Source organism: Bos grunniens, chromosome 23 (assembly GCF_055505025.1).
Source record: "Bos grunniens cultivar Pamir isolate PY7600 chromosome 23, Bosgru_T2T1.0, whole genome shotgun sequence".
Classification (NCBI taxonomy): domain Eukaryota; kingdom Metazoa; phylum Chordata; class Mammalia; order Artiodactyla; family Bovidae; genus Bos; species Bos grunniens.
Window position 1 is genome coordinate 13,291,964 of NC_141187.1, and position 16,265 is coordinate 13,308,228.

General features: G+C 38.5%; 1 protein-coding gene across 5 annotated transcripts in view; it reads left to right on the forward strand.

Annotated features, from left to right (window-relative positions):
- The window catches only part of ZFAND3 (zinc finger AN1-type containing 3), a 324,986-nt gene that overhangs the window by 255,832 nt on the left and 52,889 nt on the right, over window positions 1-16,265 (forward strand). For 4 of the 5 annotated variants that reach the window (XM_086371551.1, XM_086371552.1, XM_086371554.1 and 1 more), the window contains exon 4: window positions 15,960-16,025. The exons of the other annotated variant lie outside the window; for it this stretch is intronic. In XM_086371551.1, coding sequence (XP_086227677.1) covers window positions 15,960-16,025 — 66 coding nt within the window. The remainder of the gene's footprint in view (window positions 1-15,959; window positions 16,026-16,265) is intronic. 5 annotated transcript variants of the gene reach the window in all.

A 16,265-nucleotide genomic window follows, 5' to 3' on the forward strand; every position in this document is an offset into this window, starting at 1 on the left:
CGTGGCAGCACATATTGCCGTTTTTATTCGTGCTTGTGGAGGCCTCCCTCAGAACCCTTTCATCCACACTTGCTTCCCCCCAGGAGTCCTGACTTCTTCCCGCAACATGTTAATGATGTATTGTGTTGGTCCCTCATTGACATGAGAAGTCATCTCTGTACCAGTTTAGAGGCTAAACTCAAAGTTAGCAGAGACTTGATTTTATTCTACTTTGCTCTTCCCCATAATAGCCAGCTAGGCAATATTCAGTAAATGATTTAGATATTTAGAAAAGTTCATTAGTTTTTTATACTTTTGAGAACATTCATGTGCTCATGTGTTTTGATACACTGAAGAAGGGCTTCACATTGCCTGAACTGGATTTTGAGCAGCTATGTAATACTCTTTATTATTTTCTGTGCCATTCAGTAACCTCAAGATGAAGTTAACTCAGAAAGGCAGTTTTCCTCCCTAATTTTGAAATTTGGTTGTCTTGTTGTGGTGACAGGTCATCTCTTTTAACAGAGCTTTTAGAATAACAAGACTTGTCTTTTTTGTTATTTTAACTGTGCAAATAGCCACCTGCTTGTTGTGAAACAGCAAGTTTTGCCGATAGCTATTTCTTTTATCACCTGAATTTCCCCCTTCAAACTTCCCCTTTGCGAGAGAGACTGGCACACTTTAAGCACCCGTTTTTCAAGGATTCCTTAAGAAGCCCACAAATCTGAAAGGTTAGTTTCCCATAAAGGTTTCCTCAGGCACTTAATGAGATTATACAGTTATTGATATTCATACTAGGTTTTGAAGTAGCATCATCTCTGCCCCCTCTTTGCAAATGCAGAATTTTTAATGTTCTTATTAAATGAAATGCTCTATACTTGGCTGTGAAAGTAAAGGTCACCGTGAACAACCACACTTCACATAACTTTAGCCCTTTGCAGCTGTCATACTGTTTTTATTTTGTGTAGATACTGGTAATACGTGACACTGTGCTGATTTTAAATTAAATCTAAGTTTTATTATGACAGGCATGTTTGGCTAGGGAAAAATACCGTATTATTATAGGGGCATCTATCTGTGTGTTATTTTAAATTTACGTGAATATATTTTGGTGGTGTTTGTGAACTCTCTGAAAATTCAGAGTTGCCCATGCCAAAAAAAGGCTACATATAACTTTACATTTTGTGTTCATATGTTACTTCATAAAACATTTCACTTTTTGATCTGTCAAAAGGGTAATTCTTTAGATTTAATAAACAATAGGATGCCGTGTTGGTAAGGAATTTTTAAAATTCCAGAATACCAGTATAAACACTTCTTTACATAATTCAAATTATGACATTTTCAACTATTGTTTGCAAAGAAAGGTCCTGTTAGTAGGCCCTGCTAGTGTTTATTTCTACAAAACAAAGAGTTTGACTACAGTTCCTTTTGATCATTATCACTTTGATCATTGTCACATTTGCCGGCTGTGGTACAGCTACTTATAGGAGAGACTCAGCACGAGTCAGGGAAGAGGGGTACCTATGTTCAAGATTCTTTTTACATGCCCATGGGACGATACCTGTGGCCTAAACAGACGTATTTTTCTATTTTTTCTGACGCTCTTATGGAGAACATGCACAAGTCACTTTTCTGAGGATGGCAGTGCATTCTTTGATTTGTAGACACAGGACAGGATTGATGAAAACACTCTTGGTAGCTAAATTATGTCAAAAAAATAAAAGCTCCTGTAATGCTGAGTGGTTTCTTCATTAATGTTGTTATGAGATTCATGCTCATGTTGATGGTATAATGCAAATGTAGAAATCTGAGTTGGGCCTTACTTAAGCCTGTAAATAGTCAGAACTGAAGTCTAAATTGGAGAAGTGACAGCTCCTGATTTCATATCCATATTAAGTATGTTTTGTCACAGACAGAAACAAAAGTGTCTAAAAATAGAACTGACTTCATTCACCAGGTGATATTTTGACCTCTCAAAAAAGGATTCTTTCTAGTTTTGAACCTCGAGATGGTGGTGTCTTAAGAATTTCAGTGTTCATTTCTGTTGGACATTATCACAGTTTGGAGTATTGGTGGTCAGTGTGTGTGAGTACATGGGATGCTCTTCCTTGGTTATAAGGGCTCTAGGTAAGAGATCACATTTGAAAACTGAAATCAAACAGATTTAACTGCTCAGAATCCTTTGAGTTACATGAAACATGGTTTTACTCTTCTTACATAAGTAGCAGAAATAGAATGTTCTGGGTTGAAGTTATAATTGTAGAGTTTATTCCACTATTCCTTGCCTTCATGGATTCATGGGTCAGGAGACTCAGTATTGTTAAGATGTTGTTTCAAAATAAAGATTCAGTATAAACCCAGCAGTCTACTTCCTCTCTCTGTGTGTGTGTAGGTAAATTGACAAACTGATGCTAAAATTTTTGTAGAACTGCAAAGGACCTAGAGTAGCCTCCAGGGCTGGTGGTTTTATAACTTGACAATATAGCACCAAAGTATTTAATGTTATTTAAATATTAATGCTTTGTTGAGAATAGGCAAACCTTTGACTGTTATTTGTACTAGTGCACTGATTGGTCTTTGCAAGACTAGAGAAGTCAGTTGGCATGTGAACAAAGTGTGGAGAACTTGGAAATTATATTAACCGGTTTTATTCTATACCAGTGGTTCTCAAAGTGTGGTCCAAAGACCTGTAGAGGTACCCAGGACCCATTAATGAGGTCCACCAGGCCCTCCCCTTTCCAAGTATATATCTGTGTGAGTGTGGTGTTTCTTCATATGTTTCAGATGAATGATGCATTGTAACAGATTGAATGCAAATGTGAAAACCTAGGTTTCTTCCTTTAAGCAAGGCTGCTTTCATTTTTTAAAAAATGTGTAGTTATTTTTCATAAAAAACATGTTTTATATTGACATGTAATTATTTTGTGAATTTTAAATGAAAATTTACAATTTTTTTTCAGTTTTAATTTCAAATAAGGTAAGCATCAATAGCTATAACCTACATAAACAAAGGGCTTCCTTGGTAGCTCAGACGGTAAAGCGTCTGCCTACAGTGCGAGAGGCCCAGGTTCGACCCCTGGGTCGGGAAGATCCCCTGGAGAAGAAAATGGCAACCCACTCCAGTACTCTTGCCTGGAAAATCCCATGTACTGAGGACCCTGGAAGGTTACAGTCCATGGGGTCGCAAAGAGTCGGACACGACTGAGTGACTTCACTTCATCACCTCATACATATACAAAAGGTCTTTCATGTTTTAAGTGTAAAAAGATCCTAAGACGCAAATGTTTGAGAACTAACATGTTAGATTAAAGCATGTAAATATGGTGAAAGTCAACTGTTTATTAATGGTTCAATTTCCCTTCTGAATAGCTATGTATGTGTGATAATTGATTTTGGCCTGAATCATTTGCATTCAGTAGTAAAAGACATATTGAACAGCTAATATGCTAGAGTATCAAGATGCATAAAACTTTGCCACTAAAAAAAAGCTCATGCCATTAAGGTCATTGTTGGGGTCAAGAGAGCATTCTTCCAGAACATATCCCACTGACCCCGTAGGGATGTCCATGCGTGCTCCTGTACGAGTGTTTTTGAATGCTGTGCAAATGCAAAGTATTCCTGATTTCATTTTGCTTGTCGTGGTGTTCCCTGGGGAAGGTGATGTGGGAGAATTTTAAATTTTATTTCTATTGTGCAAATAGGCTAACAAGCACACTTACACACACACATATACACACAATATTTGCAGAGCAGCCCAGCAACAATTATTCAGGAGAGTGGGGGGTGGAATGATAATGAAATTTTGTTGAGAGGCCTTTTATGAACAGAACAGGGAGCTACCAATAGCAGCTTCTGTACCCACTTTGGAAATCCGTGCTCATGAATGTCTAATTCAGATCCAAATGGTATGAGAGATCATGCAGTGAGTTAGGGTTAGAACTTTTGAGAGATTAACACTTAGAATAACAAGTTTTGTAAATGTTTTAATTTGGAAATTTCATCTGGAGAAGTGGGAGGGCTATCATCTGGCTTGAGGATTTTCTGTAAACTTAGATTCCCACTTGTTATATCTTTATGTATCCTTGTTTGTAATCGATGGTGCTTTTCAAACTCAATTATGTGGACAGATTAGGTGTGTCCTTTCTGATTAAAACAGTTCGAGAATTGCTGGTTTAGAGTAAAGTGGGATCAGATCAGATCAGATCAGATCAGTCGCTCAGTCGTGTCCGACTCTTTGCGACCCCATGAATCGCAGCATGCCAGGCCTCCCTGTCCATCACCAACTCCCGGAGTTCACTTAGACTCACGTCCATCGAGTCAGTGATGCCATCCAGCCATCTCATCCTCTGTCGTCCCCTTCTCCTCCTGCCCCCAATCCCTCCCAGCATCAGTGTCTTTTCCAATGAGTCAACTCTTCGCATGAGGTGGCCAAAGTACTGGAGTTTCAGCTTTAGCATCAGTCCTCCCAAAGAAATCCCAGGGCTGATCTCCTTCAGAATGGACTGGTTGGATCTCCTTGCAGTCCAAGGGACTCTCAAGAGTCTTTTCCAACACCACAGCTCAAAAGCATCAATTCTTCGGTGCTCAGCCTTCTTCACAATCCAACTCTCACATCCATACATGACCACAGGAAAAACCATAGCCTTGACTAGATGGACCTTTGTTGGCAAAGTAATGTCTCTGCTTTTGAATATGCTATCTAGGTTGGTCATAACCTTCCTTCCAAGGAGTAAGCGTCTTTTAATTTCATGGCTGCAGTCACCATCTGTAGTGATTTTGGAGCCCAGAAAAATAAAATTTGACACTGTTTCCACTGTTTCCCCATCTATTTCCCATGAAGTGATGGGACCAGATGCCATGATCTTCGTTTTCTGAATGTTGAGCTTTAAGCCAACTTTTTCACTCTCCTCTTTCACTTTCATCAAGAGGCTTTTGAGTTCCTTTTCACTTTCTGCCATAAGGGTGGTGTCATCTGCATATCTGAGGTTATTGATATTTCTCCCGGCAATCTTGATTCCAGCTTGTGTTTCTTCCAGTCCAGCGTTTCTCATGATGTACTCTGCATAGAAGTTAAATAAACAGGGTGACAATATACAGCCTTGATGAACTCCTTTTCCTATTTGGAACCAGTCTGTTGTTCCATGTCCAGTTCTAACTGTTGCTTCCTGACCTGCATACAAATTTCTCAAGAGGCAGATCAGGTGGTCTGGTATTCCCATCTCTTTCAGAATTTTCCACAGTTTATTGTGATCCACACAGTCAAAGGCTTTGGCATAGTCAATAAAGCAGAAATAGATGTTTTTCTGGAACTCTCTTGCTTTTTCGATGATCCAGCGGATGTTGCCTTTCTTTGGGATTGGAATGAAAACGGACCTTTTCCAGTCCTGTGGCCACTGCTGAGTTTTCCAAATTTGCTGGCATATTGAGTGCAGCACTTTCACAGCATCATCTTTAAGGATTTGGAATAGCTCAGCTGGAATTCTATCACCTCCACTAGATTTGTTCATAGTGATGCTTTCTAAGGCCCACTTGACTTCACATTCCAGGATGTCTGGCTCTAGGTCAGTGATCACACCATCGTGATTATCTGGGTCGTGAAGATCTTTTTTGTACAGTTTTGTGTATTCTTGCCATCTCTTCCTAATATCTTCTGCTTCTGTTAGGTCCATACCATTTCTGTCCTTTATTGAGCTCATCTTTGCATGAAATGTTCCTTTGGTATCTCTGATTTTCTTGACGAGAGACCTAGTCTTTCCCATTCTGTTGTTTTCTTCTATTTCTTTGCATTGATCGCTGAAGAAGGCTTTCTTATCTCTTCATGCTATTCTTTGGAACTCTGCATTCAGATGTTTATATCTTTCCTTTTCGCCTTTGCTTTTCGTTTCTCTTCTTTTCACAGCTATTTGTAAGGCCTCCCCAGACAGCCATTTTGCTTTTTTGCATTTCTTTTCTATGGGAATGGTCTTGATCCCTGTCTCCTATACAGTGTCACGAACCTCAGTCCATATTTCATCAGGCACTCTATCAGATCTAGGCCCTTAAATCTATTTCTCACTTCCACTGTATAATCATAAGGGATTTGATTTAGGTCATACCTGAATGGTCTAGTGGTTTTCCCTACTTTCTTCAATTTAAGTCTGAATTTGTCAATAAGGAGTTCATGATCTGAGCCACAGTCAGCTCCTGGTCTTTTTTTTGCTGACTGTATAGAGCTTCTCCATCTGTGGCTGCAAAGAATATAATCAGTCTGATTTCAGTGTTCACCATCTGGTGATGTCCATGTGTAGAGTCTTCTCTTGTGTTGTTGGAAGAGGGTGTTTGTTATGACCAGTGCATTTTCTTGGCAAAACTCTATTAGTCTTTGCCCTGCTTCATTCCGTATTCCAAGGCCAAATTTGCCTGTTACTCCAGGTGTTTTTTGACTTCCTACTTTTGCATTCCAGTCCCCTATAATGAAAAGGACATCTTTTTTGGATGTTAGTTCTAAAAGGTCTTGTAGGTCTTCATAGAACCGTTCAACTTCAGCTTCTTCAGCAGTACTGGTTGGGGCATAGACTTGGATTAGTGTGATATTGAATGGTTTGCCTTGGAAACGAACAGAGATCATTCTGTCATTTTTGAGATTGCATCCAAGTACTGCATTTCGGACTCTTTTGTTGACCAAAGTGGGATAGGGTCTTCTTTTCTGAAGAGATGGTTTATTTTCTTGTGCATCTTTATCTATCCCTAATATTCATGCTTTACCATTTACTCTTTTAAGTGTATTTTGAAGGCTTTTATAGAAGAAATGTTTTATTGCTGAAGGAATATACATTCTTTGTATATTTTTTAAAAGAGTTCTGCATTCTTAATATGGCCACATCAGAACACAGTGTTGAGTTTATTTCACTATCTCCATTGCATAGATTTTTTTTTTCAAGTGGCTCATCAAAAAAACATTCCATAAGATATGACTCTCTAGAGTGAGGAGAGAATTATAGCTCTTGAAATCTGTTGTCCGAAATCACCTTTTGAACAGCAAGCCTGGGAAAGTGAGATGTTGCAAAGGTAAACAATGTCCAGATTATGACAGAGTGGAATTGACAAGCTGGTTAAAAAAGGATGATGCATTTCTAATTAGCTCACAGTGCCTTTAGTTAGAAATTAATTAGATACTGTTATGTAAATGTCATGTTAATTAAGCAGGAATATTGAAGTGTTATAAATCTACAAAAAGAATGGCTATTTTTGTGTTTTAATGTTTTGCAGTTACCATGAAAGAGCTGATAGTAGAATATTTGATTATCGAGCTTCTGGCAATTTTTAGCTGACTGACTCCTTGACAGACCATTTTTCCTAATTGATGTGGTTTAGCTGGGGTATAACTGCAGCCAGTGAGGACTAGTGGAATCAGGAGCCAAAAATAACCACTCATCACAGCTGTTTTAATAAGACCTTTCTTGAAAATTGTTGATTTCTATTCAAGGTTAAGGAGAGTACTGTTTTTCTGTATTTACTCAGCCTTAGATTTTTGAGTGCCTAAGATGATGGGCCAGCATAAAAGCAGCTTGTGTTCTGGGCTTTTTCCTGAGTCATAGTCTCCATTCAGTCAGTTGGATTGACTGCTACATCGGAAGCTCAGTGTATTTTGACATGCTAAGTAACTTTACAGGAGGCTGAAAAAGAAAATTTAAGATTCCTGCCACTTCCACTTGAAATGTGAAAGTTGATAGTTGACAGGATACCTTTATGCAGTCCTTCTGGTTTTGCAGGTTACAAATGAAGTTAATATGCAGATTTGACCCATCTTTTACTTTACACCGTTGAAATCAGTACAGTCTCCTGAAGAAAATCCACTGCCCTATTGCATAGGCTATAAAGATTTCTGCTTGTTGGGAATACAGTTGAAGAATTTCATTTCATAGCTCTCATGTGGAATTGCAAATGTGATCCATGGTGCTGCATTATGTATGACACCTTTGATACAAGAATAGAAGCATCCCTAGAAGACAAGTTAGAGTATTCAGACTTAAGTCACAAGCCACAAGCTACCAGACATTATTTACATGCAAATTCCAGACTCTGAATTGTGGAAACTTAGGAAAAAGTTCTGAATATAATGTCAAGTGAAAAATGATAGTATTAAGTATCTTCAGATGATGAAGAAACTTGAAAAAGTTCACATATTTAATTTTGCTTTAGCAAAAGAAAGCAGAAAACACTCATGGTGATTGGCTAAAAAGTTCAACTGAGTTAATCTTGATATTGTCTGTTTCGGAATTCCCAGTGAGTGTCATATTAAGCAAGGAACCTTAACTGTGATTTTATTTTTAATATTTAACAACCCCAAACTCATTGTTCCAAACTCACTTGCTATTAATATAGGATAGAGGGTAATGGTGTGAATTGTCCTGTGCTTAGAAATGCATTAATTTTCCCAACTTTCCACTCTTGATCCCAACACACACAGCATCTCTACATTTACCTGTAGAACCCAGGCCTGAAAAGGTTTCTTCATTTTGCTCTTCAAGTATTAGCTTTGCCCATCCTGCTGCTTGGAAGGAAGAGGCCAAAAATAGGAGCAGAATTTATAAGTGATTTATGAGACCATATGCCAGCCCCCCTCACAGATATTAGCCAGCTCCACTCCCTTATGGAACAGATGCCCTGAATTTGACCCTTACCATCGAGACTAATGCTGTATTTTTATTGTTGTGAACCAAAACCTGGAAAGGGTCCCTTTGACTGTCCCTTAATTTCCTGAATTCAGTGTAACACAACTGACTTGCAGTTAATTGTGTAAGAGTGGATATCGTAACCTCCTGTGGTTACTCCTTTTATTTGAAAGTATAGGAATTTTATATGACAGCACAATTAGTGTAGAATATATGTGCATTGCTCATATGCATCTGTTCTGGATTTTAAAGACTTTCATAGGTTATAGTCTGCCAGACCAAACTTAATTCCAAGCTCTGTGTTTATAATATTGTCCAATTATCAAAGCTGGGATATATTATCACTGCCGGTTACTTTTGCTGTCAATTTGTTTTGACTCGACTATGGTTCTGTTTGTGCTTTACTGTAATGTAGTGAATACATTGGATTGGGTTGTTAGTTTAACAAGCTCTCTAGAGAACACTTTCATGATGATACATGTTGAGATATGCTAGGTAGCCTTAAAGTTATTTGCGGATTTGCCAAAACCTACAGAAATTCATTCACTAGGAATTTTCAAAAGGATAAACCTTCAACCTTCAGATGAGGTAAAGATTGCATTTGTAAACATGGGAGAGTTAATTCATGAGTCCCAGCCAAATTTCTTCAGGGGATTTGATTAAACTAATTTCTCTCTGTTCTTAACAATTTTAGTAAATGAATTATTTTATGTCCTTTTAAACAAATATTCTGCTAGTTAAGCTGTTATTGACCCTTGTGTTTTGTATGGCTCACAGTATTGTATGAACTCAATGATCTTGGCCATACATCGAGCATCGAAATTTCCAGAATCAAGATCTGGGAATCTGTATTTTTAAAATTTGCCCTTGAACTTTCTGAATTCCAGAAATGTTTCTGTATTTTTATTTGGTGGTTGTTACACAAGTATATATGTTTAAAACCCTTTAAGGTATATACTTAAGATTTGTACACTTCATTCTAGTATTTCATTCTCTTTATGTTAAACTTCAATTAAAAAAAGTTTTTAAAAAATGTATATTTCTCTCCTGATTTGATCAAGTCGCTTGCAGTGGTCACTTACTGAACACTATTAAGTGCCCTTTGTCCATACAGTCATGCTGCTAAGTCACTTCAGTCGTGTCTGACTCTTTGCGGCCCCATGGATGGTAGCCCACCAGGCTCCTTTGTCCATGGGATTCTCCAGGCAAGAATACTGGAGTGGGTTACTATTTCCTTCTCTGATATAGTCATGCTGCTGCTGCTAAGTTGCTTCAGTCATGTCCGACTCTGTGCGACCGCATGGACTGCAGCCTACCAGGCTTCTCTGTCCATGGGATCTCCAGGCAAGAACACTGGAGCAGGTTGCCATTTCCTTCTCCAATGCATGTAAGTGGAAAGTGAAAGTGAAGTCGCTCAGTCGTGTCTGACTCTTAGTGACCCCATGGACTGCAGCCTACCAGCCTCCTCCATCCATGGGATTTTCCGGGCAACAGTACTGGAGTGGGGTGCCACTGCCTTCTCCCATATAGTCATGACCCAAGAATAAATGACAAAGTGAGTTTTGACCCTTGGGTTCATAAAACCTCATGGCAGAGACAGTGAAGATATATAACATAAAGCTTTATAGTTTGTGAAGTCTTTTTTTATATAGATGATCTCATTGACTTCGTGGTTTATAGGCAATTTTATTATCCCCATGTTTTTGTCAAAAAAACCCCTAAGGATCACTTATGTGGGGTTACTAAGTAAAGATTAGTTGTAGACAGCCCAAAACCTATGGGACACTATAAAAGCAGTGCTAAGGGGACGGTTCATAGCAATATAGGCTTTGCTCAAGAAACAAGAAAAAAGTCAAATAAATAACCTAACTCTACACCTAAAGCAACTAGAAAAGGAGGAAATGAAGAACCCCAGGGTTAGTAGAAGGAAAGGAATCTTAAAAATTAGGGCAGAAATAAGTGCAAAAGAAACAAAAGAGACCATAGCAAAAATCAACAAAACTAAAAGCTAGTTCTTTGAGAAGATAAATAAAATTGACAAACCATAAGCCAGACTCATCAAGACACAAAGGGAGAAGAATTAAATCAACAAAATTAGAAATGAAAATGGAGAAATCACAACAGACAACACAGAAATACAAAGGATCATAAGAGACTACTATCAGCAACTACATGCCAATAAAATGGACAACTTGGACAAAATGGACAAATTCTTAGAAAAGTACAACTTTCCAAAACTGAACCAGGAAGAAATAGAAAATCTTAACAGACTCATCACAAGCACGGAAATTGAAACTGTAATCAGAAATCTTCCAGCAAACAAAAGCCCAGGACCAGACGGCTTCACAGCTGAATTCTACCAAAAATTTAGAGAAGAGTTAACACATATCCTACTCAAACTCTTCCAGAAAACTACAGAGGAAGGTAAACTTCCAAATTCATTCTGTGAGGCCACCATCACCCTAATACCAAAACCAGACAAAGATGCCACAAAAAAAGAAAACTACAGGCCAACATCACTGATGAACATAGATGCAAAAATCCTTAACAAACTTCTAGCAAACAGAATCCAACAACATATTAAAAAGATCATACATCATGACCAAGTAGGCTTTATCCCAGGGATGCAAGGATTCTTCAGTACCTGCAAATCAATCAATGTAATACACCACATTAACAGACTGAAAGATAAAACCATATGATTATCTCAGTAGATACAGAGAAGCCTTTGACAGAATTCAAAATCCATTTATGATAAAAACCCTCCAGAAAGCAGGAATAGAAGGAACATACCTCAACATAATAAAAGCTATATATGACAAACCCACAGCAAACATTATCCTCAATGGTGAAAAATTGAAAGCATTTCCCCTAAAGTCAGGAAGAAGACAAGAGTGCCCACTCTCACCACTGTTATTCAACATAGTTTTGAGAGTTTTGGCCACAGCAATCAGAGCAGAAAAAGAAATAAAAGGAATCCAGATTGGAAAAGAAGTAAAACACTCACTGTTTGCAGATGACATTATCCTCTACATAGAAAACCCTAAAGACTGCACCAGAAAATTACTAGAGCTAATCAATGAATACAGTAAAGTTGCAGGATATAAAATCAACACACAGAAATCCCTTTCATTCCTATACACTAACAATGAGAAAACAGAAAGAGAAATTAAGGAAACAATTCCATTCACCATTGCAACAAAAAGAATAAAATACTTAGGAATATATCTACCTAAAGAAACAAAAGACCTATATATAGAAAACTATAAAACACTGATAAAAGAAATCAAAGAGGACACAAATAGATGGAGAAATATACTATGTTCATGGACTGGAAGAATCCATATAGTGAAAATGAGTATACTACCCAAAGCAATCTATAGATTCAGTGCAATCCCTATCAAGCTACCAATGGTATTTTTCACAGAACTAGAACAAGTAATTACACAATTTGTATGGAAATACAAAAACCCTCAAATAGCCAAAGCAATCTTGAGAAAGAAGAATGGAACTGGAGGAATCAACCTGTCTGACTTCAGGCTACACTACAAAGCTACAGTCATCAAGACAGTATGGTACTGGCACAAAGACAGAAATATAGATCAATGGAACAAAATAGAAAGCCCAGAGATAAATCCACGCACCTATGGACACCTTATCTTTGACAAAGGAGGCAAGAGTATACAATGGAGAAAAGACAATCTCATTAACAAGTGGTGCTGGAAAAACTGGTCAACCACTTGTAAAAGAATGAAACTAGAACACTTTCTAACACCATACACAAAAATAAGCTCAAAATGGATTAAAGATCTAAATGTAAGACCAGAAACTATAAAACTCCTAGAGGAAAACATAGGCTAAACATAAATAAATCTGACATAAATCACAGCAGGATCCTCTATGACCCACCTCCCAAAGTAATGGAAATAAAAGCAAAAATAAATAGGACCTAATTAAACTTTAAAGCTTTTGCACAATGAAGGAAACTATAAGCAAGGTGAAGAGACAGCCTTCAGAATGGGAGAAAATAACGGCAAACGAAGCAACTGACATTTAATCTATTCAATTCCAGAAAAATAAATGACCCAATCAAAAAATGGGCTAAAGAGCTAAACAGACATTTCTCCAAAGAAGACATAAAGATAGCTAACAAACACATGAAAAGATGCTCAACATCACTCATTATCAGAGAAATGCACATCAAAACCACAATGAGGTACCACTTTACGCCGGTCAGAATGGCTGCTATCCAAAAGTCCACAAACAATAAATGCTTGAGAGGGTGTGGAGAAAATCTAACCCTCTTATACTCTTGGTGCGAATGCAAACTAGTACAGCCACTGTGGAGAACAGTGTGGAGATTCCTTGAAAAACTGGAAATAGAACTGCCATTGCTGGGAATACACACTGAGGAAACCAGAATTGAAAGATACACGTGTACCCCAATGTTCATCACAGCACTGTTTATAATAGCCAGGACGTGGAAGCAACCTAGGTGTCCATCAGCAGACGAGTGGATAGAAAGCTGTGGTACACATACACAATGGAGTATTACTCAGCCATTAAAAAGAATACATTTGAATCAGTTCTAATGAGGTGGGTGAAACTGGAGCCTATTATACAGAGTGAAGTAAGCCAGAAAGGAAAATACCAATGCAGTATACTAACACATATATATGGAATTTAGAAAGATGGTAATGATAATCCTATATGCGAGATAGCAAAAGAGACACAGATGTATAGAACAGTTTTTTGGACTCTGTGGGAGAGGGCGAGGGTGGGATGATTTGGGAGAATGGCGTTGAAACATGTATAATATCATATGTGAAACGGACTGCCAGTCCAGGTTCGATGCATGAGACAGGGTGCTCGGGGCTGGTGCACTGGGATGACCCAGAGGTTGGGATGGGGAGGGAGGTGGGGGGGGCGCTTCAGGATGGGGAACATGTGTACACCCATGGCGGATTCATGTCAGTGTATGACAAAACCACTACAATATTGTAAAGTAATTAGCCTCCAATTAAATTTATTTTAAAAAATAAACAGATGACCAAAAAAAAAAAGAGTAGTTGTAGGACTTAACTGCTTTTTTTCCCTGAAATAAGAATTATTTAACAAAAGAACAAAAGCAAAAGCGGAAAAAATCACACATGGGAACAGAAGCTATAACATTTTATGGAGCTACAGAGCTAGTGCCCGATGGGTTTTGAGGATATGGGGTCTGTGTTAGTTTTCCTTGCAGTCAGTGTCTCTCCACGTTGCTTATTTTCGTATCACTAGTGGCACCCCACTCCAGTACTCTTGCCTGGAAAATCCGATGGATGGAGGAGCCTGGTAGGCTGTAGTCCATGGGGTCGGTCGCCAAGAGTCTGAGACAACTGAGCGACTTCACTTTCACTTTTCACTTTCATGCATTGGAGAAGGAAATGGCAACCCACTCCAGTGTTCTTGCCTGGAGAATCCCAGGGATGGTGGAGCCTAGTGGGCTGCCGTCTATGGGGTCGCACAGAGTTGGACACGACTGAAGTGACTTAGCAGCAGCAGTGCTCATTTGGACCTCTGGGATTTTAGTATGTTAAGCTTTCTCTGCTGAATGTGACATTTGTAGAAAACTTGTTTAAGTTTTTCTTGCCCTCTTCTTTTGGTCTTTGTAACTTTTAATTTATTCTTGCCTCATTTTCAAATCCTTGAGAAGTATTTCCAGGTAATGCTGGCCAATGATGAATAATCCTTCTTCCTGATTACATTTAGCATTTATTACTTGTTCCATATTCTTTGGCACTTGATCATTTTGCATCTAGCTCTTTATTGCTGTCATGTATTATTCTTTGTATAAGTGCACAAATTTTGTCTTTCTAATAAGATTATAAGCCCTCGAGCGTGAGACTAACCTGTGGTGACACATCAAGATACTCGCTAGGTGCTCTTTGACCTTAACAACATGCTTACTTGATTTCCCCACATTTTACTGTTTTCTCTCTGTGTCTCCTTACACCCACTACAGTTTGCTGCTGTTTTGGGCCTTGGTATAGGAAAGAGTAGAGCAATGATGAACTTCTTTGGTGGGATATCTAGGGTCCTAAATCCATGGATCTTGGTGGCACAAACTCTGAGCTCTTTCATTTCCTCCTATTTTGATGAGTAACTTCAGTGATAGGAAGTCTGGTCATAGATGACATATTGTTGTTGTTTAGTCGCTAAGTCATGTCCGATTCTTTGCAACCCCAAGAACTGTAGCCTTCCAGGCTCCTCTGTCCATGGAATTTTCCAGGCAAGAATACTGCAATGGGTTGCCATTTCCTTCTCCAGGAGATCTTCCTGACCCAGGGATTGAACCCACATCTCCTGCATTGGCAGTTGGATTCGTTACCACTGTGCCAGCAGGGAAGCCCCGTAGTGATAAACAGTTATGCTAAATAATCATGTTTTCTTCATTCTAGTCACCTGGAGAGACTTTTCAAAATATCTATGTAACATTTGCTTGTGTGTCCCATTCTTTAATGATCATCACTATTGGCCCACCCAGTGCATGTCAAAAACTTCTGGTCTTCAAGTTTATAAGGTAACTTCCTGTTTCAGAAGGTAGGATGTTGGAGTATATATCAATATCAGCTTAAGAATTTGTTTGTGGTCCTGATTCTGTAGAATGAAATGATTGCGTTTCAAGTCTTCACCCACTGACTGACTGTGTCTCTCATACTCTTGAATTATACCTATCCATCAGCTCCCTGGGCCACGAAAATTCCATGAAGGCCCTCTTTGTGTCATATTTTTATAATTAAACTAGATATTCTTTCTTGGTTAGCAGTGCTGTCTTTAAATATTAAAATGATGCCTTATTTTTTCTGATAAGTAGTTTGTTCTTTAGGGAGGTTCCCCGCCTACTTTAAATAAGGCCAGTTTTGCAGTAAATTCAAAGGTGGGGTGACCACTGAGATAAACCTAAGAAGGAGATTCCTGCTTATTGCTGTGTGGAAAATTCATCTCCCCAAACTTACGGGTAATTTACTCTTACCCAGATGAAAATTCTAGTTAAAATTTTGTTCTTTAATATCTTAATGTTACGTGAGATTCAGTTGTTGTTTTTTTTTTTTTAATGAAAATGATGTTATAATATAGAAAGAATATGGGCCGTTAGACTGAATTGCTGAACTAAAAATTAACCCACCACCACCATCACCATCTTCATCTTTTCCTACTGCTCCTCTTTATGCATGCTTACAGGCTGATCCCTTCCATTTTAGGTTTCTCTTTATCCAGGACAGCCCCTCTGGGTATGCAGAGGATATGAACTGACTCTTGTGCCTGCCTTTCTGTTTCTAGGTGGGCCATGCACAGATACAGCTCATGTCTCGTTAATCACACCAACCAAAAGATCCTGTGGTACAGGTAGGTACATCATTCTTACCTGGATTCATTCTTACTGAAATTATTCACAGGCATTAGCTGCTGGTTTTAATGTGGTGTCCTTGCCAGGGTGCTGTCTGATTTCTTCCATCATTTGTGAAGTGATGTATTATGTGCTTAGATTTGGGAGTGGAGTGTGAGCCGAGGTCAGAGTAGTGCTCTTGGAGGTCAAATTGGCTGAGTTAATGCTGGCAGCTAGAACCAAGAAGGTGGACATCAAAA